At 44.4% G+C, this 27450-nt stretch overlaps 2 protein-coding genes across 2 annotated transcripts; one reads left to right on the top strand and one right to left on the bottom strand.

The window, feature by feature from the left end:
- Positions 1-224: 224 nt before the first annotated feature.
- On the top strand, positions 225-24666 carry LOC128840954 (cytochrome P450 2H2-like). The gene is made up of 9 exons (XM_054035567.1): positions 225-718; positions 4651-4813; positions 6363-6512; positions 9581-9741; positions 11874-12050; positions 12427-12568; positions 13239-13426; positions 21582-21723; positions 23958-24666. Exons 1-9 carry the CDS (start codon positions 539-541, stop codon positions 24137-24139), a joined length of 1485 nt encoding a protein of 494 aa, XP_053891542.1. The 5' UTR covers positions 225-538; the 3' UTR covers positions 24140-24666.
- On the bottom strand, positions 17105-21575 carry LOC128840955 (uncharacterized). The gene is made up of 2 exons (XM_054035568.1): positions 18267-21575; positions 17105-17722 (listed from the first exon to the last, which is right to left on the bottom strand). The coding sequence occupies exons 1-2, from the start codon at positions 18805-18807 to the stop codon at positions 17220-17222; spliced, it is 1044 nt and encodes a 347-aa protein (XP_053891543.1). The 5' UTR covers positions 18808-21575; the 3' UTR covers positions 17105-17219.
- Positions 24667-27450: the final 2784 nt, after the last annotated feature.

The raw sequence follows: 27450 nt of genomic DNA, 5'->3' as shown, positions 1-27450 counted from the left end.
CCCGCTCTGCGCTGCCCCTGCCCGGATCCACCGCGTGCCGCATATGCCCGTGGCGGGCCGGGGGGCGGGAGGCTCCGCGGGGAGTGCAGCGCACTGGGCCGGGGCCTGCTAATGCCCCCAGCCCCTTTTAAATGCCTTTCCCCCCCCTTTTTTTTGCTCCGCCCCCTTCTCCCCCCCCCTTCCCGCCGTCCCGATATTTTGGACTGCTGATCTGGTCATCCTAAGAGAGAGGATGATTTCATGATAGTTTGGGCAGTTTGACAGGGATTCAGTTTATGATTAATTTTCCTGTTCTGTCAGTGAGTACACAAGGGCAAACAGAGATTATATACCAATAAAGGTTCAAAGGAATTCATTCCTAGAGTGACCGCTCCAGTCACCATTGCTAGTTCAGAGCTTATCTTGTTAACTCAGAGGAACTGAACTCCTATTGGCTAATTGCTTGCACCCCCTTTTGCTGTGTAGAATATAAAAACTGAGGAGTCTGAAATACAAAGTAAACCCCTGTTAGAACCCAGAATAATTGCTGCACTCTGCAATGGAACCTCTTGGAGCAACAACTGTTTTCCTGGTTATTTGTATTTCTTGCCTTCTTTTCCTTTCGGCATGGAGAAAGAGGTCTGGAAGCGGGAAGCTGCCTCCTGGCCCTATTGCTTTTCCCATCATAGGGAACACGCTGCAGCTGAATACGAAGAATTTACCCCAACATATAGATGAGGTAAGGCTGTTTTCATGGTACCAGTTTCTGGGTTGTAGGTGGACATTAAGCAGAGTCTGGCTCGAGCCTAGCCTGGTGGCAATTCCACATCAGCTCAAATTTCTGACTTCTTATTTCGCAGAACAATCAATCTTGGATGCAAGATGTAAATGGTTGGTGATAATATACTGCTTGTATTAGAGGGGGTCTTATTCACAGCTAATCCAGAGTGCCCCCCCGCAGCTGCACTGCAGTGAGTACAAGTTATCACAGGGTGCGGAAAGTGGTCTAGTAGGTTAGGTAAGGAACTGGCAGTCGGGTGCCTTGGGTATGTTCTTACCTCTGCTACAGACTCCATGCGTGCTCTTGGCCATGTCACTTAACCCCTCTGTGCCTTAATTTTCCCATCTGTAAAATTGCTCTGATATTTGCCTGCATCACAAAATGATGGTAAGGCAGAAACTGCAGCTCAGCTTTGAAGAAATGATGTAGTGCTGCATGTTCTGGCATTTTAGCGAGCTCTGCAAACACAACCTGGGATTGGAGAGACAGGTTTGATTCTTTCCTTCTGGCAAATCATCACAAATAATGAGGATTGTACAGGAAAAATTCTGCCCCCAGTTACAGCTGTTCACTTTCATTCTCTTCTCATCATGCCCTGAGATACAGATGTGTTTGTCCGTTGATTTTTTACAGGTGTAATCAATTGGAAATTGGATAATAATTCTGTTGGTGATATAAAAGGGGAAACAGAATCTCACTTCTGTCTGTCTTTGGCTCTGCAGGGGTGACAGAAGTAAAATGAAGGGAAACTCTCTCTTGCTATTGTCAAATCAGCTGCCATGACTGACAATATGTGTTGTATGTAAGAGAGGAGTATGACTGCTCAGAGCTCCGGTATGAAACTGCAGAAAAACCTGAGAGTCTCTGGATAAAGTTGAGAAGTGTGAGCAACAAGGGAGATGTCGTGGTTGGAGTCTGCTATAGACCACCAGACCAGGGGGATGAGGTGGACGAGGCTTTCTTCTGGCAACTAGCAGAAGTTGCTAGATCGCAGGCCCTGGTTCTCATGGGAGACTTTAATCACCCTGATATCTGCTGGGAGAGCAATACAGCGGTGCACAGACAATCCAGGAAGTTTTTGGAAAGTGTAGGGGACAATTTCCTGGTGCAAGTGCTGGAGGAACCAACTAGGGGCAGAGCTTTTCTTGACCTGCTGCTCACAAACAGGGAAGAATTAGTAGGGGAAGCAAAAGTGGATGGGAACCTGGGAGGCAGTGACCATGAGATGGTCGAGTTCAGGATCCTGACACAAGGAAGAAAGGAGAGCAGCAGAATATTGACCCTGGACTTCAGAAAAGCAGACTTTGACTCCCTCAGGGAACAGATGGGCAGGATCCCCTGGGAGAATAACATGAAGGGCAAAGGGGTCCAGGAGAGCTGGCTGTATTTTAAAGAATCCTTATTGCGGTTGCAGGAACAAACCATCGCAATGTGTAGAAAGAATAGTAAATATGGCAGGCGACCAGCTTGGCTAAACAGTGAAATCCTTGCTGATCTTAAACGCAAAAAAGAAGCTTACAAGAAGTGGAAGATTGGACAAATGACCAGGGAGGAGTATAAAAATATTGCTCGGGCATGCAGGAGTGAAATCAGGAAGGCCAAATCAGACTTAAGAGTAACAAGAAGGGTTTCTTCAGGTATGTTAGCAACAAGAAGAAAGTCAAGGAAAGTGTGGGCCCCTTACTGAATGAGGGAGGCAACCTAGTGACCGAGGATGTGGAAAAAGCTAATGTACTCAATGATTTTTTTGCCTCTGTCTTCACAAACAAGGTCAGCTCCCAGACTGCTGCACTGGGCAGCACAATATGGGGAGAAAGTGACCAGCCCTCTGTGGAGAAAGAAGTGGTTCGGGACTATTTAGAAAAACTGGACGTGCACAAGTCCATGGGGCCAGATGCGCTGCATCCGAGGGTGCTAAAGGAGTTGGCGGATGAGATTGCAGAGCCATTAGCCATTATTTTTGAAAACTCATGGCGATCGGGGGAGGTCCCAGATGACTGGAAAAAGGCTAATGTAGTGCCCATCTTTAAAAAAGGGAAGGAGGAGGATCTGGGGAACTACAGGCCAGTCAGCCTCACCTCAGTCCCTGGAAAAATCACGGAGCAGGTCCTCAAGGAATCAATTATGAAACACTTAGAGGAGTGGAAAGTGATCAGGAACAGTCAGCATGGATTCACCAAGGGGAAGTCATGCCTGACTAACCTAATTGCCTTCTATGATGAGATAACTAGGTCTGTGGATGAGGGGAAAGCAGTGGATGTGTTATTCCTTGACTTTAGCAAAGCTTTTGATATGGTCTCCCACAGTATTCTTGCCGCCAAGTTAAAGAAGTATGGGCTGGATGAATGGACTATAAGGTGGATAGAAAGCTGGCTAGATCGTCGGGCTCAACGGGTAGTGATCAATGGCTCCATGTCTAGTTGGCAGCTGGTTTCAAGCGGAGTGCCCCAAGGGTCGGTCCTGGGGCCGGTTTTGTTTAATATCTTTATTAATGATCTGGAGGATGGTGTGGACTACACTCTCAGCAAGTTTGCAGATGACACTAAACTGGGAGGCGTGGTAGATACACTAGAGGGTAGGGATCGGATACAGAGGGACCTAGACAAATTAGAGGATTGGGCCAAAAAAAAACCTGATGAGGTTCAACAAGGACAAGTGCAGAGTCCTGCACTTAGGACGGAAGAATTCCATGCACTGCTACAGACTAGGAACCGAATGGCTAGGTAGCAGTTCTGCAGAAAAGGACCTAGGGGTCACAGTGGACGAGAAGCTGGATATGAGTCAACAGTGTGCTCTTGTTGCCAAGAAGGCTAACGGAATTTTGGGCTGTATAAGTAGGGGCATTGCCAGCAGATCGAGGAACGTGATCGTTCCCCTTTATTCGACATTGGTGAGGCCTCATCTGGAATACTGTGTCCAGTTTTGGGCCCCACACTACAAGAAGGATGTGGAAAAATTGGAAAGAGTCCAGCGGAGGGCAACAAAAATGATTAGGGGTCTGGAGCACATGACTTATGAGGAGAGGCTGAGGGAACTGGGATTGTTTAGTCTCCAGAAGAGAAGAATAAGGGGGGATTTGATAGCCTCAACTACCTGAAGGGGGGTTCCAAAGGGGATGGAGCTCAGCTGTTCTCAGTGGTGGCAGATGACAGAACAAGGAGCAATGGTCTCAAGTTGCATTGGGGGAGGTCCAGGTTGGATATTAGGAAACACTATTTCACTAGGAAGGTGGTGAAGCAATGGAATGCGTTACCTAGGGAGGTGGTGGAGTCTCCTTCCTTGGAGGTTTTTAAGGCCCGGCTTGACAAAGCCCTGGCTGGGATGATTTAGTTAGGAATTGGTCCTGCTTTGAGCAGGGGGTTGGACTAGATGACCTCTTGAGGTCCCTTCCAACCCTGATATTCTATGATTCTATGACTGAATAAATGCAGGCAGCATTTCTGTAGAGTTAAAAGTGTCATTTTTACATAGCACTCAAGATCAACATTAAAGGCCCCATATTAATGCAGTCTTCTCTTATAATGAGATAATTGTATAACACAGACATAATTATCTTGGGAGCACTCAGACACACACATCTATAAGGAAAAATGTTTAAAATATGAGGATAACAAAGTGAAGCACTGAAAAGTCAGGAAGTCCCAGATCCTCCAAGATACGTAGACACGTAATAACTCATTGAAATCCATGGAGTTAGGCTCCTAAATACCTTGGAGGATCTGGGCCAAAATGGCCAATTCTGGATGATGATCAGTAGTAAAACTTGCCTAGTATTAGCTCAGTGGCATGAGAGCAATTCATCAGTTTATAATTTGATCTTCTTGAATTCTTATCCTAAATAAATGGATCTAAGTTTAAAATTTATTGGTCTTTGTGCTAAACTTTTACAGCTCAGTGAGAAGTACGGCTCGATTTTCACAATATACTTAGGCTCAGAACGGGTTGTGGTGCTGTATGGATATGAGATTATGAAGGAAGCTCTGATCGGTCTTGGGGAGGAGTTCAGTGGAAGAGGAAGTATGCCATTATTTGAAAAAATGGCCCAGGAACCAGGTACATTTCAAATAACTTCAGCATATAGAGCTGATGTTCTCTGTATGGGAAGAACACAATTGAGAAGTGAAAAGGGGAAACAGCTGGAATTTCAATAATGCAGTAGTAAAAATTGGATAGTCTTGGTGCAGGAAAGAGCTCATTTCCCATTGCACCATTAGTTCACTGACCTGAATGAGAGGTAACAGCCAGACCAATCTACTTTACAAGGCACAGAATATAGCCAGGAGAGGAGGGCTGGATTGGCAAAAAGGGTCAGAACAAATCACGAATTCCTATCCTCTTCCTCCCCTGTCCTCACTAACTAGGTAGATTCCATGAGCGGAGAAGGATTTTTTTTTATCCTTTCATAATAAAAAGTGAGGGAGTAATAAATATGGAAATGCCAAGATGTCCTTTTCAGGAAGTCCTTTATCTCCTTTATTCATTAAGTGAAGTATGGTTATATTACTGTCACAGTCACTGTGAAAACAACCTTCAGTGTAGTTACTTGATTACACAGAAAAAAACTATGTGAAAGGAACATTATTAAGGTTGTAAAGTCAAGCACTCAGAAGTTAGGAAATGCTAGAATTAAGATTTCAGAGTGGTAGCTGTGTTAGTCTGTATCAGCAAAAACAACGAGGAGTCCTTGTGGCACCTTAGAGACTAGCAAATTTGTTTGGGCTAGAACCCACTTCTTCAGATGCATGGAGTGGAAAATACAGGAGCAGGTATAAATACATGAAAGATGTGAGTTGCCTTACCAATTGTGAGGTCAGTCTAACGAGACAATTCAATTGACAGCAGGATACCAAGAGAGGAAAAATAACTTTTGAAGTGGTAATGAGAGTGGCCCATTTCAGATATGTCTGTGAAGCTGCACAGACATCTGATTTAATGAAGTTACTGATAGCAGTAGTAGGTCTTCATCTCACATGTGGACAGGCACAAGGTGCTGTGAGGCCCTGATGCATGTCTTGGGAAGACAGAACCTTTGGAGATTTTAGCTGCTAAACTCTAGAAATGTGATTTTTTTCAAAGGCTTGTAATTTGGGCACATTGTGGGAAACCACTGAAAATGAAGTGGTCTATAATGGCCAACTAACACCTTTGCGGTGGTGGGATAATGGAGGGTTAGTAGTCAGCAGGGTGTCTTATAAATTGTTGCAATGGGCCATAAAAACAGTGTCCCTGTTAAGTGTGAAACTCTTTTGCAGTCCGTCCCACCTTGGTTTTAGCTTGGACTCTATAATTAACTTCTGTAGATCCTGAGGAAGAGCTCGGTGCAGCTCAAAAGCTTGTCCCGTCCACCAACATAAGTTGATCCAATAAAAGATATTACCTCACCTATCCTGTCTATGTCATGTCCGGGGTCCAACATGGTGACAGCAATGCTGAGAACAGTAATTACAATGTAGCTGTAATGTCATCTCCATAGTAGAAAACAGGCACAATATCAGTTAAGTTGAAGTTGAACCTTTGCCTCACCAATGTTTGGGTATTTTTCAAATAGGCACACTGAATCTGGCCCTCCCTCCTTTCATTTCTGTTCTCTTCCCTTTTCCAGGTATTGTTTTCAGTAACGGGGAGCGATGGAAGAAGCTCCGTCGATTTGCCCTTACTAATCTGAGAAATTTTGGGATGGGGAAGAAAAACATTGAGGATCGTATTCAGGAGGAAACCCGTTTTCTGGTGGAAAGACTCAGAAACACACATGGTGGGGATTGTTTCATGTCCTTTGGAAACTGAGGAGTCAAAGACTCTTGTCTTTCTATTTTTCATTATATTAATTGTTTGGTATCCAGGAGGAAACCCATTTTCTGGTGGAAAGGCTCAGAAACACACACGGTGGGGATTGTTTCATGTCTGTTGGAAGTTGAGGAATCAAAGACTCTTGTCTTTCTATTTTTCATGACGTTTAGTTCAAACATCTTATAACTCAAGCCATTAATTGCACGTATAACAACCTGTGTTAATGTAATGGGAAAGGATGTGTGAAATGTTCCAGAGATGACCATTTCTGGCTGTTTCTTTCTCACATTTTCTCCCCTGTGATCTGTGATCAATGAGCAAATGGAAGTTATTTGTCTATAGTGTATAGAGACTAACACAATGAGCCATATTAGAGTGGGTTAGTTCCAGTGTGTTGGGTTAACAAGACACCCAGGCCTACAGTTTGCTTCTTCTCATTTTTTTCTCAGCTAGACGTCTGATACACATTTGGCACCTCCCTTCTATAGTGATGGGCTCCATAGGAATGTTTGAAATCACTGTGTACATTTACAGTGTTTCATAAATGACACTCATTCGCTCTTATAAAAAGAACAGGAGTACTTGTGGAACCTTAGAGACTAACAAATTTATTTGAGCATAAGCTTTCATGGGCTACAGCCCACTTCTTCGGATGCATAGAGTGGAACATATATTGAGGAGATATATACACACATACAGAGAGCATAAACAGGTGGGAGTTGTCTTACCAACTCTGAGATGCCAATTAAGTAACAGAAAAAAACTTTGAAGTGATAATCAAGATAGCTCAGTACAGACAGTATGATAAGAAGTGTGAGAATACTTAGAAGGGGAGATAGATTCAATGTTTGTAATGGCTCAGCCACTTCAAAAGTTTTTTTCTCTTACTTAATTGGCCTCTCAGAGTTGGTAAGACAAATCCCACCTTTTCATGCTCTCTGTATGTGTGTATATATATCTCCTCAATATATGTTCCACTCTATGCATCCAAAGAAGTGGGCTGTAGCCCATGAAAGCTTATGCTCAAATAAATTTGTTAGTCTCTAAGGTGCCACAAGTACTCCTGTTCTTTTTGCGGATACAGACTATCACGGCTGCTACTCTGAAACCTGTCATTCTCTCTTATGTTATTCCTCTTCATTCCTTGTGGAAAATAGGGCCTTCCCTGGGGACTTCCATCTTTGCCACTCTCCTACTGCAGTCTTAGCTTCTTCCATTGTCAATTTGATAACTAACAATTCTGCTTATATTGTGCATTTTCATGTTATTCATGGTCTACCTTATTGCCTCCTGCCATGGGGGTTCCAGTCCAACGCCTGTCTTCTTACATTATTCAAGTCTTTTGTCCATGTATGTTCTAGCCATCTGCATTCCAGAATTTCCTGTCCCATCAGTTTTTGTTTCATCTTTCTCCATAGTTCTTCATTTGTGATTTTTTTTCTACCCTTCTGGTATTGAGGACTTGTCTATGGCAGTTGTTTATAAGAACTTGGAGTATAGGTAATAAGGTCTCAATACGTCTCCACGTTTCAGCATGATATAGTAAGACTGACTTTACAATGGTGCTAAATATTTGAAGTTTAGTTGGGAAGGTAAGATTTGTATTTCTCCAGATCGGATTTAGAGTTACAAGGACATGTCTGGCTTTTGCTAGTCTGGCTTTAATGTCTTTGTCTGTTCCACCTGTTGTATTTGAGATTCTGCTGAGATATGTGAAATATCAGAGCTCTTCTGTGTCAGTACCAGTGACACTCTTAAATAATTATTTATATTCCAGTAACGTCTAGCGATCCCAGCTGATATTGGGGATCCTTTGCATATGGATTTTTGGAACAAATGGTTTGAGACAATCCCTGCCCCAAGCAGCGTACAACTTAAATAGACATGAATGAAAACAGTGGAAGAAATGAATGATTTTTCCTGCTATTTTAGAGGTGGGGAACTGAGACCCATGCCAGTGTCTTAGCCACAAGATCACCTGCCTCTTGCAATATTTAATGCAACATTAAGGGCTAAACTGAAGTTGGCTCTGCCCATCTGGGAGAATTGTGAGTGGGAGAGGAGAATGCACTGAGACCCTTCCCCACCCATGGTACAGACAGAAGAGAGCCACTTTACTGCTAGTCCTACTGCTTGTGCACTCTGAGCCAAGGGACAGCTATTGCTGTTGGGAATGAGTCAAAGAGAATTGATGGGTGAGAGACATGAGTAGGGGTGTGATGCATGAAGAAGATGCTGCTTCTGGATGTTCTCCATGAGCACTGTGGTCTCAGGTCAGAGGGGTGAACTCTTGCCCATAATTCCCAGGAATGTTGTGCTGCTCCCTCTGATGCTGCAGGCCCAGGTTAGCTCTCAGTTACCAGCCCCGTGTGTTCCTTGTGCTTATGAGGAAGGAAGAACCTGAAATGGAAGCTAAGATGTCACTAGTGAGCCAGTGGGAAATTCAGTCTCTCCAGCTGTGTTAGCTGAGCTGTGGGGCCTGCTTAACGCACTCCGAAGGCAGAAAGCAGACCATCCCCCGTGTTGTTGTGCTGGGAGCCTTTATTCCTTCCTTAGCACAACGACAGTGTATTTATGCTGCACGGCCAGGGTTGGCAGTGCCAAAGGGAAATTGCTGCGCTCTGGGAGTTATGATGATGCTACAACAACACATGCAATGGCTGAGGCAGAGCCCTCTGATCAGGATCCTGTTGTGAAAAGGTTGGGATCCTTTCTGTGAAATGGGCCCCAAGTCAGACAGGCAGGTGTCACTCAGAGAGGCACTGATGGCCCCTGGTCAGACCACAGTGTGCCAGGCAGAGAGCAGCAGAGCAGACAGAGTTAAACTGAGTGGCAAGTGTTTAATTTAGCATGTGAGAGGTAAAAGGGGGGATTGGGGCAGCCCTAACCCACCCTCCCCAGGGAATATTGCTGTCAGCCCCACCTTGCCCTGGGGTGGGAGATCCACAACGTCCCCGTGCTGCCAGTGACTCTGATGTTAACGGTGAAGACACTGAATTAAAACTGACTCTTTATAGTTTTGTTTTGCTCCAGGACGGCCCTTTGACCCCACCCTCTTCCTCACCCACGCCGTCTCCAATGTCATCTGCTCCATCGTCTTTGGGGACCGGTTTGACTATGAAGATAAGAAATTTGTGACTTTAATAAATATCATAGATGAAAATGGCAAGCTCCAGCGCTCCCCCTGGACAGCGGTATGTTCAGGGGTTTATTCCATTCTTCTCCTTTATACTGGTGTGTGTGTGTGTGGGGGGGGGGGACAGAGATTTTTTTCTTTAACTATTAATTTTCATTTAACAATTGTTATTTCAGATTCCCATAATGGTCTCCTTCTCCTTGTTAGGCTTCTGCTACTACCAAACTGATCCTCCAGCTTCTTTCTATGAGTTGTTTAAATTCCCTCACAAAATACTTCATTAACTCAGAATTAAGTTTGCTTGAGGACATTCTCTTTAAACACAATTGGTAAAAATCAAGGAAATCACCAATAAAAACACTGATATCAACAGCAACATCAAAACATGCCCTAGCAATTTTGCAATGTGATAGGTGAATGTGATCACATTCCTCATCTCCAAAGCAAACTTCCTTTCACTTCCAGTTCACAGCCAGCCACCACACATGCACCCTATTCCTGAAAACCTCACCAATTGCACAATGAAGGGTTAAACTCTCTGCTGGCATATCTCAGTCAAAATAAATGGAGTTACACCACGAGAGAGAATTTGACCCTTTAACTGTCAATTCAGGAGTTTTAAAGTGTATTTGCCTTTTAAAGTCTACAATGGTTTATTGCTGCCTAAGAAAATCTGTGATCAGAGCTAAGGTTGGGCACTTGAGTGTTGTTTTTTTTTTTTCAAGAAAAGGATGTATATAGTGGGGATGGTTTTATGTTGGAAGAAATGAAGTGTGTCTTAGCTGATATAACTGAACGTCTGTGACTTGGTCCCTGGGGTGCAACCTGGAACTGTGGTACTGCCGAACCTCTGTCCCTCCTACCTGGGCTCCCTCTCACCTGTGATGCCGTGAGAAGCTGCAAAGCTCTGGCAGGTGCTGCACTTACACAGCCATCCACAGGCAGAGACACATCCAGCTGAGTTACATGAATACTTCTCCCAGCCATTCAGGAACTAACAATAGCAAGGGTCCAGCCAATTCCCACCAGCTGCCCAGCCTTTCTCCCTGCCCTGGTCAGAAGCCTGACCAATATACCTTTATAACCCAGTTTGCCCCTCCCTCAATGTGCAGAGGACATGCACCAGTTTTTGTTTCTGAGCAGATTTCCAAGCACTTCAACCAAAACACTCTGTTTTAGGTAAAATATAAAACAGATTTATTAACTACAGAAAGATGGATTTTAAGCGACTATAAATGGTAGGCATAAAGGATAGAGATGGTTACCAAAAATATAAAAATAAGCGCACAATCTACGTTCTAGAAACTAAACAGGAGTTGAATCAAGCAGGGTCTCACCCTGATAGATAGTCTAAGCAGGTTACAGATCTTCAATACACAGGCTGGAATTCTCCTACAGCCCAGGGCCACCTCCCCAGTTCAAAGTCTTTGTCCTCCAGATCTGTTTCCAGATGTTGAGTTGTGAGAGGAAAGAGGCCAAAATATGTGGCCACTGTTCCCACTTTTATATCCTTAGTCCCTGTGCCTAGAAGACACTTGTCTCAGCATGTCATGGAGAGCTTCAAAGAGTCCCTTGGTTGAGAATCCCGCTGGAGTGGTCTTGTGCAATGGGGTCACGGGGTCCGGTAGTCCCCATTGTGTGGTGCGTGCGCAACTGTCCTTGAAGTGTAAATCCCTTGATTACAAGTCCCCTGCTTATTAGTGGTCATTGAGTACACTCTGTCCTCAAGTACCCTCCTGTGAGTGGTTTGCTTTCTTTGTACGCCACTAGCAAATTTACAGTATATTTCAGTAACAACCATACAGCAAAATCTCATAACTTGATCCACACTAATGATATACACATTTGGACAGAACAATGTGTTTCAGCAGATCATGACTTTTCATATATCTTGCAGGGTATGCTTTGCATGAAACATATCATAATTATATGAGAGTGGTGAATATGAGGTTCCAGGGTGTTGCTTAGGGGTACAGAATGCCACAATGTCACTGCGGTGTTTGTGAGGAATTTGTGTATTTTGGGTAGTCTGACTTAGTAGAGTTTGCAACATTCTGTTGAATCCATTTTGATAAGAAGGTGCCACAGAAGGATTGTATTGTACTGCTGTAGTGAGTCATTTGAGTGAACACTATGATTATCTGTTGTGTCCAGATAAATCCAGCTGTGTTTTTCTTTCATCCTTTACAGCTGTACAATTTTTTCCCGACTCTCATGGATTACTTACCTGGGCCTCACCACAGGCTATTTAAAAATGCTTTGGAGTTCAGAAGATTTGTTCTGGAGAGAGTGAATATGCACAAAGAGTCTCTGGATCGCAACTGTCCTCGAGACTTTATTGATGCTTTCCTCATCAAAATGGAAGAGGTATGTGAGGGAAGTAGCTCGTCCTCTTTCTCTGGAGTGGGTTATTTGTATCATCAGGATTAATTTGTTAAGCAATAACAGAGTACATGGCTTTGGAAAAGACCTGAAGGAGACACATAGTCTCTGCCCAAGGGACATACATTATAATGGTCAAGCTCTGCTCTCTTCCTTCATGTAAAGAAAAAAATCACCTTATTGCACAGAAAAGGCCCAATGCACCGCAGAAAACTCAAGTGCAACTGGCCATTTGTGTGGGATTTTTATAATGATCAGAAGTGGGTCATCTGTTGGGTAGAAGAATATACATCTGAATATTTGAATATATCCTACAGTTTTACTGTCAAGAATCAAAGATCTTCACCAAATCTTTTTGCAGGAGCGAAAGAATGGCCAGTCAGACTTTACTGTGGGAAGTTTGGTACGAAGCACAGTAGAGTTATTTGTCGCTGGAACGGGGACAACCAGCATCACCATGAAATTTGGACTCCTGATTCTTCTGAAATACCCAGAAATAGAAGGTAACACCATTACAACTGGCATTACTTGTCCCCGTATTGATAGTCTGAGCAAAGGGTCCAAAGGCTGAATGGGCCGATCTGATTGAATTCCTCTCTCAAATCCAGATCAGTGTTGAGGCTCCCATGCAGGGGGAAGGAATTAATGCCGCGGGAGCCTCTGTTGTCACTGACCGCACTGAGTCACAGATACCTTCACGCTCCAGGCATGTGAAATGGCAAAGTCATTGTGTCTTCAGATTTAGTCAGTTTGTCAGTGTCAGGACTGTGTAAGGTTCTAAATCAAAGCTCTGCCAGTGCTAGAGACTATGCACAGAGCAGACAGGTGCAGGGCGAATTCCCACCTCATGGGCTTCCTCCATCTGCACAACGATGATTGACTTTGGTGGGGAGAGGGTTAGGACCAATCTCTTGCTGAGCAGTTGGTTATATGCACTTGTGGTAACATCCCATTATGTCTAGTTTGTATCATAACTGGGCATGAGTAAAATCACTGCGTTGGAATTATATTATTGCATTTTGTCATAGCTGCCATGGTCAGTAGCTTCTGTAACACCAAACTGACCAGTTTTGTTAAAATCCCAATTTGCAGACTGTGTGACAGAATGGTGGGCAAATCTCTGTGAATCCTGTTCTTTATCATTATTGTTAAACCTCATTAATCTGATGACAGAGAAAGTTCACAAAGAGATTGACCGTGTGATTGGCCGAAGCCGAAGCCCCTGCATGGCAGATCGAAGCCAGATGCCCTACACAGATGCTGTGATACATGAAATCCAGAGATACATCAATCTTGTCCCATTAGGTTTGCCACATGCCGTGACTAGAGATGTTCATCTCAAACAGTACCTTATTCCCAAGGTCAGTTCTCAATGTTTCTGTGAAGTGTCGAGTTCTTTTACCTTTTTCTATTTTTAATGTTGAGTTATTCACTATAGAAATGCTTCAACTAGATTGCGTGTAGTGGCTGTTTCTGCTGATTTATCAGTAATGTACCAGTTATTATTGAATCTTTTCAAGCCTCTGCATGAAGCAGAACAGCAGTTTGCAATCTGCAGGCTGGGCTTTCATTCCAGGACAGGGTTTCAGATCGTAGATGTGGAATAGGGAATAACTTTAGCAATGGTACTCAGCTAAGGGTATGTCTACACTACGAAATTAGTTCGAATTTATAGAAGCCGGTTTTATTGAAATCGGTTGTATACAGCCGATTGTGTGTGTCCACACAATAAAATGCTCTAGGTGCTCTAGTCGGCGGACCGCGTCCACAGTACGAGGCTAGCGTCGACTTCCGGAGCACTGCACTATGGGTAGCTATCCCACAGCTATCCCACAGTTCCCGCAGTCTCTGCCGCCCCTTGGAATTCTGGGTTGAGATCCCAATGCCCGGATGATGCAAAACAGTGTCGCGGGCGGTTCTGGGTACATGTCGTCAGGCCCCTCCCTCCCCCGTCACAGCAACGGCAGACAATAGATTCGCGCCTTTTTACCTGGGTTACCTGTGCAGACAACATGGAGCCCGCTCAGCTCAGCTGAGCTCACCATCACCATATGTCCTCTGGGTGCCGGCAGACGTGGGACTGCATTGCTACACAGCAGCAGCTGCTAACTGCCTTTTGGCGGTAGACGGTGCAGTAGACTGGTAGCCTTCATCGGCGATCTGGGTGCTGGCAGCCGTGGGGCTTGCCTTTTGGCAGTAAATGGTGTATTACGACTGTTAGCCATCCTATTACAAGTCGGGTCATCGTACGTTAGCAGAGTCTTCCCTGAGCAGCCGATTGTGCAATAGGCCTGAAGACCATCGTCATACACCGCCCCGTATTTGCTGCCAAGCACCCAGAAAGATGCTGAGGGCTATCAGTCACGCTGCACCGTCGTCTTAAGATGTAAAAAAATAGATTTGCTCTGTATTCATTTGCTTCCCCCTCCCTCCGTCAAATCAACGGCCTGCTAAACCCAGGGTTTTCAGTTTAATCTTTGGGGGGGACCAGTCTGTGACAGTTGTTTGTGTCTCTCCCTGATGCACAGCCACCGTTCTTTATTTTAATTCCCTGTGCCTGTACGCCATGTCGTCACTCGGCCCCCCTCCCTCCTTCCCCTAGTCCGTCAGATACTACGTTTGCGCCACAGCTCAGAGAGCCGAGAAGCGGTTCGCGCCTTTTCTTTGAATTCTGGGTTGAGATCCCAATGCCCGGATGATGCAAAACAGTGTCGCGGGCGGTGCTGGGTACATGTCGTCAGGCCCCTCCCCCCTCGTCACAGCAACGGCAGACAATACATTCGCGCCTTTTTACCTGGGTTACCTGTGCAGACAACATACCACGGCAAGCATGGAGCCCGCTCAGCTCAGCTCAGCTCACCGTCACCATATGTCCTCTGGGTGCTGGCAGACGTGGGACTGCATTGCTACACAGCAGCAGCTGCTAACTGCCTTTTGGCGGTAGACGGTGTAGCATGAGTGATAGCCGTGGGGCTGGCAGCCGTAGGGCTGCATTGCACCAGCCCCTTGCAGGCGATGGTATATTATGACTGGTACCCGTCATCGTCATACTGGTATGGCTGTCAATCATGGCCACCTGGGCAGACATGCTACTGTTTTGATGATGATGGTTACCAGTCGTAATATACTATTTTCTGCCAATTGCCCAGTATTGTCTGCTAAGCACCCAGAAGAGGCCGAGGGCGATGCTGGGTGCTGGCGGACGTGGGGCTGGCAGACGTGGGGCTGCATTGCTACACAGCAGCAGCCCCTTGCCTTTTGGCAGATGATGGTATATTATGATTGGTACCCATCGTCGTCATACTGGTATGGCTGTCACTCATGCTGCACCGTCGGCTGCCACCTTAAGATGTAAAAAATAGATTTGTTCTGTGTTCATTTGCTTCCCCTTCCTCCGTGAAATCAACGGCCTGCTAAGCCCAGGGTTTCCAGTTTAATCTTTGGGGGGACCATTCTGTGTGACAGTTGTTTGTGTTTCTCCCTGTTCCTGTACCTGTACGCCATGTCGTCACTCGGCCCTCCCTCCCGCCCTCCTTCTCCTGGTCCATCAGATACTACTTTCGCGCCTTTTTTCTGACCAGGCGCCATAGCTAGCACTGGGATCATGGAGCCCGCTCAGATCACCGCGGCAATTATGAGCACTATGAACACCACGCGCATTGTCCTGGAGTATATGCAGAGCCAGAACATGCCAAGGCGAAACCCGGACCAGGCGAGGAGGCGATTGCAGCGCGGCGACAAGAGTGATGAGGAAATTGACATGGACATAGACCTCTCACAAGGCACAGGCCCCAGCAATGTGGAAATCATGGTGTCACTGGGGCAGGTTGATGCCGTGGAACGCCGATTCTGGGCCCGGGAAACAAGCACAGACTGGTGGGATCGCATCGTGCTGCAGGTATGGGATGATTCCCAGTGGCTGCGAAACTTTCGCATGCGTAAGGCCACTTTCATGGAACTTTGTGACTTGCTTTCCCCTGCCCTGAAACGCCAGGATACCAAGATGAGAGCAGCCCTCACAGTTGAGAAGCGAGTGGCGATAGCCCTGTGGAAGCTTGCAACGCCAGACAGCTACCGGTCAGTCGGGAATCAATTTGGAGTGGGCAAATCTACGGTGGGGGCTGCTGTGATCCAATTTGCCAGGGCAATGAAAGACCTGGTGATAGCAAGGGTAGTGACTCTGGGAAACGTGCAGTCAATAGTGGATGGTTTTGCTGAAATGGGATTCCCAAACTGTGGCGGGGCCATAGACGGAACCCATATCCCTATCTTGTCACCGGAGCACCAAACCACCGACTACGTAAACCGCAAGGGGTACTTTTCAATGCTGCTGCAAGCCCTGGTGGATCACAAGGGACATTTCACCAACATCAACGTGGGATGGCCGGGAAAGGTACATGATGCTCGCGTCTTCAGGAACTCTGCTCTGTTTCGAAAGCTGGAGGAAGGGACTTTCTTCCCGGACCAGAAAGTGACCATTGGGGATGTTGAAATGCCTATCGTGATCCTTGGGGACCCAGCCTACCCCTTAATGCCATGGCTCATGAAGCCGTACACAGGCAGCCTGGACAGGAGTCAGGACCTGTTCAACTACAGGCTGAGCAAGTGCCGAATGGTGGTGGAATGTGCATTTGGACATTTAAAAGCGCGCTGGCGCAGCTTACTGACTCGCTCAGACCTCAGCAAAAAGAATATCCCCATTGTTATTGCTGCTTGCTGTGCGCTCCACAATATCTGTGAGAGTAAGGGGGAGACATTTATGGCGGGGTGGGAGGTTGAGGCAACTCGCCTGGCCGCTGATTACGCGCAGCCAGACACCAGGGCGGTTAGAGGAGCACAGCAGGGCGCGGTGCGCATCAGAGAAGCTTTGAAAACGAGTTTTGTGACTGGCCAGGCTACTGTGTGAAACTTCTGTTTGTTTCTCCTTGATGAACCCTCCAACCCCCTCCCCCCCGACCCGGTTCACTCTACTTCCCTGTAAACCAACCACCCCACCCCACCCTCCCCTCCCGCTTGCAGAGGCAATAAAGTCATTTTTTTTCACATTCATGCATTCTTTATTAGTTCCTTACAGAGGTAGGGGGATAATTGCCAAGGTAGCCTGGGATGGGTGGGGGAGGAGGGATGGAAAAGGACACACTGCATTTTAAAACTTTAACTCTTATTGAAGGCCAGCCTTCTGATGCTTGGGCGATCATCTGGGGTGGAGTGACTGGGTGGACGGAGGCCCCCCCACCGTGTTCTTGGGCGTCTTGGTGAGGAGGCTATGGAACTTGGGGAGGAGGGCTGTTGGTTACACAGGGGCTGTAGCGGCGGTCTCTGCTCCTGCTGCCTTTCCTGCAACTCAACCATACGCTCGAGCATATCAGTTTGATGCTCCAGCAGACGGAGCATTGCCTCTTGCCGTCTGTCTGCAAGCTGACGCCACCTATCGTCTTCAGCCCGCCACTTGCTCTGTTCTTCCCGCGATTCAGCCCGCCACCTCTCCTCTCGTTCATATTGGGCTTTTCTCATCTCCGACATTGACTGCCTCCACGCATTCTGCTGTGCTCTATCAGCCAGGGCGGACATATGCAGCTCCGTGAACATCTCGTCCCTCGTCTTACGTTTTCTCTTTCTAATGTTCACGAGCCTCTGCGAAGGAGAAACATTTGCAGCTGGCGGAGGAGAAGGGAGAGGTGATTAAAAAAGACACATTTTAGGGAACAATGGGTACACTCTTTCATTACAAGGTCGCATATTTCGGCTTGCAGGCAGCCATCGTAGGCCACAGTGTTTTGGCTTTTTTAACCTTCTTAACATGCGGGAAAGGTTGCAAACAGCAGCGCATTTCCCATATCAAGGATGAATTGGGTTGTCCATTTAAAATGGGGTTTCAATGTAAAAGGAGGGGGCTGCGGTTTCCCAGTTAACATGCGGCACAAACACAAGTAAACCCCCCCCCCCACACACACACACGATTCTCTGGGATGATCACTTCACCCCTCCCCCCACCGCGTGGTTAACAGCGGGGAACATTTCTGGTCAGAAGAGCAGGAACGGGCGCCTCTGAATGTCCCCCTTAATAAAATCACCCCATTTCAACCAGGAGAGCTTTCTGGAGATGTCCCTGGAGGATTTCCGTTCCATCCCCATACACGTTAACAGACTTGCTTGCTTTTTTTTGGTAATGTTTACAAATATTTACAAAGTTACACTCACCAGAGGTCTCCTGTGTGCCCTGAGGGTCTTGGGTGAGTTCGGGGGTTACTGGTTCCAGGTCCAGGGTCACAAACATATCCTGGCTGTTGGGGAAACCGGTTTCTCCGCTTCCTTGCTGCTGTGAGCTACCTAGAGTACCTCCATCGTCATCTTCCTCGTTCCCTGAACCGTCTTCCCTGTGTGTTTCTCCAGTGAGAGAGTCATAGCACACGGTTGGGGTAGTGGTGGCTGCACCCCCTAGGATCGCATGCAGCTCCGCGTAGTAGCGGCAAGTTTGCGGCTCTGCCCCGGACCTTCCATTTGCTTCTCTGGCTTTGTGGTAAGCTTGCCGTAGCTCCTTAATTTTCACGCGGCACTGCTGTGTGTCCCTGTTATGGCCTCGGTCCTTCATGGCCTTGGAGATCTTTTCTAATACTTTTCCATTTCTTTTACTGCTACGGAGTTCAGCTATCACTGCTTCATCTCCCCATATGGCGAGCAGATCTCGTACCTCCCGTTCGGTCCATGCTGGAGCTCTTTTGCGATCCTGGGAGGACTCCATGACGGTTACCTGTGCTGATGAGCTCTGCGTGGTCACCTGTGCTCTCCACGCTGGGCAAACAGGAAATGAAATTCAAACCTTCACGGGTCTTTTCCTGTCTACCTGGTCAGTGCATCTGAGTTGAGAGCGCTGTCCAGAGCGGTCACAATGAAGCACTGTGGGATAGCTCCCGGAGGCCAATAACATCGAATTCCATCCACACTACCCCAATTCCGACCCGCAAAGGCCGGTTTTATCGCTAATCCCCTCGTCGGAGGTGGTGTAAAGAAACTGGTTTAAAGGGCCCTTTAAGTCGAAAGAAAGGGCTTCGTTGTGTGGACGTGTCCAGGCTTAATTCGGTTTAACGCTGCTAAAGTCGACCTAAACCCGTAGTGTAGACCAGGCCTAAGATTTTGATATCAAACTAGTGTGTGCAAAAATTCTTCTATTTTGAGGCCAAAGGGATTTTGTTTCTGGGGAAATTTCTTGGCACAGTTACTTCAAAAACAAAACAACATAGCAAATGCGAATGAGCAATGACTGAATAAGTTCAAAAAGTATTGGAGTCCTCCTCACCTTTGCTTAGTTCTGAACTGAATGCAAGTCAATCAGTACAAATACGAAACAAAACAAAAACTACACTTCAAGATTAAGGCATTTTTAACAGTGAGTCAAGCTCATACAGTTAAGTCTTGGTTTTTGTATATTAAATGTTGAAAAATAGACTTGGATTTATATTAAATAGACTAACAGGTTCTAAGGCCAGAAGGATCATTGTGATCGTTTAGTTTGACCTCCTATATAACACGGGCCACGGAACTTATTCAAGAGCAGATCTTTTAAAAAAACATCCGATCTTGATTTTAAAAAATTGTCAGTGATGGAGAATCCATCACATCACTGGGTAAATTGTTCCGATGGGTAATTACTCTGACTGTTAAAAACTTCCACCTTATTTCTAGTATGAAATTGTGTAGCTTCAGCTTCCAGCCACTGGATGATGTTACACCTCTCTCTGCTAGGCTGAAGAGCCCATTATTAAATATTTGTTCCCCATGTAGATAGCTATAGATTACAATCAAGTCACCCCTTAACTTTCTCTTTGTTAAACTAAATAGATTGAGCTGCTTGAGTGTATCACCATAAGGCATGTTTTCTAATCCTTTAATCATTTGAATTGTGGGCACCAGAACTGAACACAGTATTCCAGCAGTGGTCTCACCAGTGCCAAATACAGAGGTAAAATAACCTTGCTACTCCTACTCGGGATTCCCTTGTCTCTGCATCCCAGGATAGTGTTAGCTTATTTGGCTACAGCGTTACAGTAGGAGCTCATGTTTAGCTGATTATCCACCACAACCCGCAAATGTTTTGAAGAGTCATTACTCTACTAGGATAGAGGCCACATCCTGTAAGTACGACCTACCCAATTTGTTCCCAGATGTGTACGTTTACATTTAGCTGTATTAAAATATATGTTGTTTACTTGTGCCCATTTTACCAAGCTAGCTATATTGCTCCAAATGAATGACCCATCCTCTTCATTATGTCCATGCCTCCAATTTTTGTGTCATCTGCAAACTTTATCAATGATAATTTTGTGTTTTCCTTCAAGTCATTGATAAAAATATTAAATAGCATAGGGCCAAGAACCAGTCCCTGCGGGATCCCACTGAAAACAGACCCACTCCCTGACAATTTCCTATTGACAATTAAATGTTGAGCCCTATCAGTTAGCCAGTTTTTAATCCATTTAATTTGTGCCATATTAATTTTGTATTGTTCTGGTTTTTTAATCAAAATGTCATGTGACACCAAGTCATGCCTTACAGAAGCCTAAGTATATTGGGTTGTCACTACTATCCTTACTAACCACCCTTCTAATTTAATCAAAGAAGGATAATAAGTTAGTGTGACAGAATCTATTTTCCATAACCCCATGTTGATTTGCATTAATAACATTATCCTCCTTTAGTTTTTTATTTATCTAGTCCCATAACATCTGTTCCATTGTCTTGCCTGGGATCGATGTGAGGCTGATAAGCCAGTGATTACCCAGGTCATCCCATTGACTCTTTTTTAAAATGGGCACAGCATTAGTTTTTTTCCAGTCTTCTGGAACTTCCCCACTGTTTGAAAACCTATTGAAAATCAACATTAATGGTACAGCAAGTTCCTCGGCCAACTCTTTAAAAACTCTCAAATGCAAGTTATCTGAACCTGCTGATTTCAAAATGTCTTACTTTAGTAGCTTCTGCTTAATATCCTCCAAAGATACTAGTGGACAGAGATACAAGGCCAAAAGGGACCATTGTGATCATATAGTCTGACCTCCTGTGTAACATAGGCCATAGAACTTCTCCAAAATAATTCCTTTGATGTAGCTTCTCTCTCACTTGCAGGGGTATTTTGCAAGGTCTGATATACTGAATAATAATAAAATTTAGCTCCTGTATTTCAGAGCACTTTACGAAGAGGAGATAGTATCACTATCCCCAATTTACAGATGCAATAACAAGGGGTCTGAGACTGAAAGTGACTTGCTTAAAGTCACTCAGTGTATCCTAGCTCTGCCAGTGAGTAGTACAAAGGGTGAACTGCTGTTCAGTGGGTATAACTGTGCTCATGAAATTTTAATATTTCTGCTTCTGGTTGAAAGTATGATGTTCAGAGGATGCAAGGAAATGAAGAAAAACAAAGATGGATCCCACAGTCCAGCTCAATGAATTTTGGGGGCTTCTCTCTTTTGGAAGTATCCACTTTAACTCTTTTTTTTTCTGCATTTGCTAATTCAGGGCACCACAATATTCCCTGCACTGAAGTCAGTTCTATATGACAGCAGGGAATTCCCAAACCCAGAGCAATTTAACCCAGGACATTTCTTGGACAAAAATGGTGCCTTTAAGAAGAGTGACTACTTCATGCCTTTTTCTGCAGGTAAAAGAAGTTGTTTTTATTTCAGGTCCCAGACTGTCGTCTAGCTTTGCCTTGAACTTTCTAGCGATTTTCAGACTGTTTAGTGCAGAGTGTTTTCAGGTGGTCCATGAAGCAGCGTTTCTCATGCTAGCAAAGCATCTATCAGTCTTTAAAGAGTGTTATGTCCTGCTCATTGTCTGAAGTGAGTTTTTTTTACTAGATACACAATCCCCTCTCTTCGCTGGAGAGAGATCCTAGAAATGCAGGGCTGGAAGGACCTCAACTGGTTATCAAGTCCAGCCCCCTGCGCTGATGCAGGATCACGTAAATCTACACCATCCCTGACAGGTGTTTGTTCAGCCTCTTCTTAAAATCTTCCAACAATGGAGATTTCACAACTTCCCTTGGAAGCCTGTTCCAGAGTTTAACTACCATTAGAGTTAGAAAGTTTTTGCTAATATGCAACCTAAATCTCCCTTGCTGCATATTAAGCATATTACTTGTCCTACCGTCAGTGGACAAGGAGAACAATTGATCCCTATCCTCTTTCTAACAGCCCTTCACATATTTGAAGACTGTTATCAGGTCCCCCTTCAATCATCTTTCTCAAAACTACACATGCCCAGTTTTGTTAACCATTTCTCAGCGGTCAGGTTTTCTAAACCTTTGATCATTTTTGTTGCTCTCCTCAGGACACTCGCTAATTTATCCACATCTTTCCTAAATTGTGGATCGCAGAATGGGATAGGGTACTCCAGCTGAGAACTCACCACTGCTGAGCAGAGTGGGATAATCACCACCCCTGTCTTATATAGGATATATGACACTCCTGTTAATACACCCCAGAATGTTGTTAGCGTTTTTTGCAACTGCATCACATGGTTGAATTTGTGATCCACTATAACCTCCCTGGATCCTTTTCAGCAGTTCTACTGCTTAGCCAGCTATTCTCTATTTTATGGTTGTGCATTATGATTGTGCAAATATAAACATACTCTCCACTCCATTATCCAAGTCATTAATCAAAATATTGACTACTACTGAACACAGGAAAGGCCCTTCCAGGACCCCATTTTATACACCTTCCCAGTCTGAAAGCAAACCATTGATATCTACTTTCTGAGTACATTTTTTTCAACCAGTTCTGAACCCACCTTACAGTAATTTATCTAGACCACATTTCCCTAGCTTGCTTATGAGAATGTCATGTGGGTCTGTGCCAAAAGCCAAGATATATCACATCTACTGCTCCCCCTCTGTTTTCTAGGCCAGTAACTCTGTTAAAGAAGGAAATCAGGATGGTTTGGGATGATTTGCTCTCAACAAATCCGTGCTGGCTATTCCTAATAACCCTATTATCTTCTAGGTACTTACCAATTGATTGTTTAATAATTTGTTCCAGTATCTTTCTAGGCTGATTGGTCGACAATTCTGCAGGTCATCTTTGTTCCCCTTGTTAAAGCTAGGTACTATGTTTTTCCATTTCCAGTCTTCTGGGACCTCACCCATCCTCCATGAGCTCTCGAAGTTAATTGCTAGCAGTTCTGAGATTGCTTGACCTAGTTCCTTAAGTTCATTGGGCCCTGCTGACTTGACTACATCTAACTGATCTGAATATTCTTTAATCTGTTCTCCCCCTAATTTGGAGTGTGTTTCTTTCCCCTTGTTGTTAATATTAATTGTGTTGGGTATCTGGTCACCTTTCACCTTTCCAGTGAAGACTGAAGCAGAACGGGCATTAAATACCTCAGCCTTTTTGATGTCACCCAGGGACTACTTAACTTCTCTACTTGACTCCAAGCAACTGAGTCTCTCTGCCACGCTATTAAGAGTGCCTTTCAGCCTTCTTCCTCCATCCTGCTATTCAGGACACCCACACCTCTCTACTTGTTATTTCTCCCCTTCTACTCTGTCACCACAATGTCACTCCCCCAGAAAACTGTTTAGCTTGTTTGGGAAATTGATAATTTATTCCTCAAACCCCACATCTTCCCACCCTTCACCCCCAACTGCCTTTAAAATGGCAATATGAGGAACTCAATTTTTCAAATGATCTGTGAATTGCTTCTTAAACCCCTGTAAACTTTCTTACTTTCCTGAACTCTGAGAGACAGCCATTATCCTCCATGCACTTGTCCTGAATCACTCTGTGCATCTAACTTTAATCCTCACATTTTGCTTCCATAATAACTGTATTTAAAATGTGCTGCAAGAAAGATCTCCAGGATCAACTCAAAATTCCTTTTTCATTGCAGGGAAGCGGATTTGCGTGGGAGAGGGTCTGGCTCGGATGGAGCTATTTTTGCTATTCACAATGATTTTGCAGAACTTTAACTTGAAGCCTCTTGTTGACCCCAATGACATTGATATAACTCCAGTAACGACTTTTGTGTCAAATGCACCAAAATCATACCAGTTTTGTGTTCTTCCTCGATAAAGGTTACCTCAGTATCCCCAGACCTGTGCATGAATTTGATTGTTTTTGATTCTGGACTCATGTACTCAGTGCCAGAAATGAACTCATTTTCTTGAAATAGATAAGTTACTAATTTTTTATGTAACTGGCATTTAACAAAATTATGTCTAGTATGTAAAATTAACCATACAATTGACTCAAAAAGCCATATACAATAATCGTGTAGTATTCTCAGACTGGCTCAGGTGTAAAGAGAAGCTGGGTATGTTTTCAGTTCATTTGTGGTGTAGCTGACAACTATGGAAACTTCTTTAGGCAGCTGTAAGGCTTCTTTATTGACAATGAGTTCGTAACAGTGTCCAGCCCTTGTTCTCTGACCAGCCTCTGAGAATAAATTGTGATGATGTAATACTTTTGGCTTGATATCCTACTTTGATAGGCAGAGTTTCTGTGGCTTCAGACTGAACTAGAGTTTTCCCTCCCCTGCTTATTCATGCAATTTAAACTAAGGACAGTGTTAATAAAGTTGCTCCTCATTAATTTTCCAACTCGCCTCAACACTTCTATATATTTACATATGTATGTAGTTTTATGATACATTTTCCAGGGCTGGGACCAAGTTGGGAGGTGCAGATTTCTTCACCAAGTAGTTACTGAACCAACAGGATGAAATGCCATTTTAGATTTGGTATTGGTGAGTAGTGAGGACCTCATAGAAGAACTGGTTATAGGGGACAACCTTGGTTCGAATGATCATGAGCTAATTCAGTTTAAACTAAATGGGCAGAAAAACAAAAATAGATCTGCAACTAGGGCCCTTGATTTTAGAAGTGCTTACTTAAAAAAATTAGGTAATTAGTTAGGGAAGTGGATTGGACTGAAGAACTCAAGGATCTGAATTTGGAGAAGTCTTGGAGTTACTTTAAGTCAAAGTTGCAGAAACTATTGGAAGCCTGCATCCTAAGCAAGGGGAAAACATTCATAGGGAAGGGCTCCAGACCAAGCTGGATGAGCAAGCATCTCAAACAGGTGATTAAGAGAAAGCAGAAAGCCTACAAGAAATGGAAGATAAGATGGATCAGCAAGGAAAGCTACCTCTTGGAGGTCAGAAGGTGTAGGGATAAAGTGATAACTGCCAAAAGCTAGGGAGAGTTGTAGCTTCCAAAGGAAATTAAAATCAATAGTAAAAGATTCTATAGTAATATAAATAATTAAAAAAACAAGGAAAGAAGACCCATTCTTTCAGAAACATTGAACACTGAGGATGGAGTGGAGACTGAAGATAATCTAGGCATGGCCTAGCATCTACACAAAATACTTTGCCTCAGTTATTAATAAGGTGAATGTAGAGTTTAAGTAGTGGTGGGATAGCTAATGGGAACGAGGATATGGAAGTAGAAATTACCACATCCAAGGTGAACGTCAAACTTAAACAGCTTAATGGGACTAAATCGGGAGGCCAGATAATCTCTATCCAAGAATATTAAAGGAACTGGCACATGAAATTGCAAGCCCAATAGCAAGGATTTTTAATGAAACTGTAAACTTGGGGGTCATACCCTATGACTGGAGAATTGCTAATATAGTACCTATTTTTAAGAAAGGGGGAAGAAAGTGATTCGAGAAACTAGAGGCCTATTACTTTGATCTCAATTGAATGCAAAGTCTTGGAATAAGTTTTGAAAGAGAAAGTAGTTAAGGACTAAATGGTAATTGGGATAAAATACAACATGGTTTTACCAAAGGCAGATGGCCTGATTTACCAAAGGCCATACAAACCTGATGTTCTTCTTTGAGAAGATAAATTATTTTTTTAGACAAAGGAAATACTGTAGATCTAATCTACCTGGATTTCAGTAAGGCATTTGCTACAGTTCCACATGGGAGATTTTTAGTTAAATTGGAGAAGACGGGGATTAATATGAGACGTGAAGGTGGATAAGGAACTGATTAAAAGGGAGATGACAATGGGTCATACCGAAAGGTGAAATGTCAGGCTGGAGTAGAATGATCAAGGGCTGAGAGGTAACATGTGCCTATATAAGACAAAGCCCCGAATATCAGGGATGTCCCTATAAAATCGGGACATCTGGTCACTCTAGGTTGGAGGGAGGTTACTAATGGAGTTCCTCAGGGATCAGTCTTGGGGCAAATCTTAGTTAAGATTTTTATTAATGACCTTTGCACAAAAAGTGGGAGTGTACTAATAAAATTTGCAGATGACACAAAGTTGAGAGGTATTGCCGGTACAGAGGAGGACTGGAATATCATACAAGAAGATTTGGATGACTTGAAAACTGAAGTAATAGAAACAGGATGAAATTTAATGGTGCAATGTGCTAGGTCATGAATTTAGGGACTAAGCTGGGGATTTATAAATCAGAAGTGACAGAAGAGGAGAAAGACCTGGGTGTATTGGTTGATCACAGGATGACTATGAACCATCAGTGTGGTGTGGCCATGTAGAAAGCAAAAACAATCCTAGGATGCATCAGGCAAGGTATTTCCAGTAGAGGGAGGGAAGTATTAGTGCAATTATACAAAGCACCGGTGAGATCTCCTCTGCAGTTTTGGTCTCCCATATTTAAGAAAGATGAATTCAAATTGGAAGAGGTGCAGAGAAAGGCTATTAGGACAATCAGAGGAATGGAAAACCTACTTTATGGTCATTATATAATGCCTGCATCTGTAACTTTCACTCCATGCATCTGAAGAAGTGAGTTTTTTTACCCACGAAAGCTTATGCCCAAATAAATCTGTTAGTCTTTAAGGTGCCACCGGACTCCTTGTTACTTTATGAGAGGCGACTCAAAGAGATTGGCTTGTTTAGCCTAACCAAAAGAAGGCTGAGAGGAGATATGATTGCTCTCTATAAATACATCAGAGGCATAGATACCAGGGAGGGAGAGGATTTACTTAAGTTAAGCACCAGTGTGGACATAGGAACAAATGCATAGAAACTGGCCATCAACAAATTTAGGCTTGAAAGTAGACAAAGATTTCTAACACTCAGAGGAGAGAAGTTCTGCAACAGCCTTCCAAGGAGAGCAGTGGGGGCAAAAAATCTAACTGGCTTCAAGACCGAGCTTGATACATTTATGGAGGGGATGGTATGATGGGACTGCTACAATGGCATGTAGCCGATTTGTGACTGCTAGCAGCAAATATCTCCAACAGACAGTGACGTGACAGTAGCTGGGGAGGGCTCTGAGTTACTACAGAGAATTCTTTCCCATGTGTCTGGCTGCTGGGTCTTGCCCACATGCTCAGGGTCTAACTGATCGCCATATTTGGATTCGGGAAGAAATTTCCCCCCTGGGTCAAATTGGCAG

Source organism: Malaclemys terrapin, chromosome 7 (assembly GCF_027887155.1).
Source record: "Malaclemys terrapin pileata isolate rMalTer1 chromosome 7, rMalTer1.hap1, whole genome shotgun sequence".
Classification (NCBI taxonomy): Eukaryota; Metazoa; Chordata; order Testudines; family Emydidae; genus Malaclemys; species Malaclemys terrapin.
This window is presented reverse-complemented; position numbering and strand designations above follow the sequence as displayed.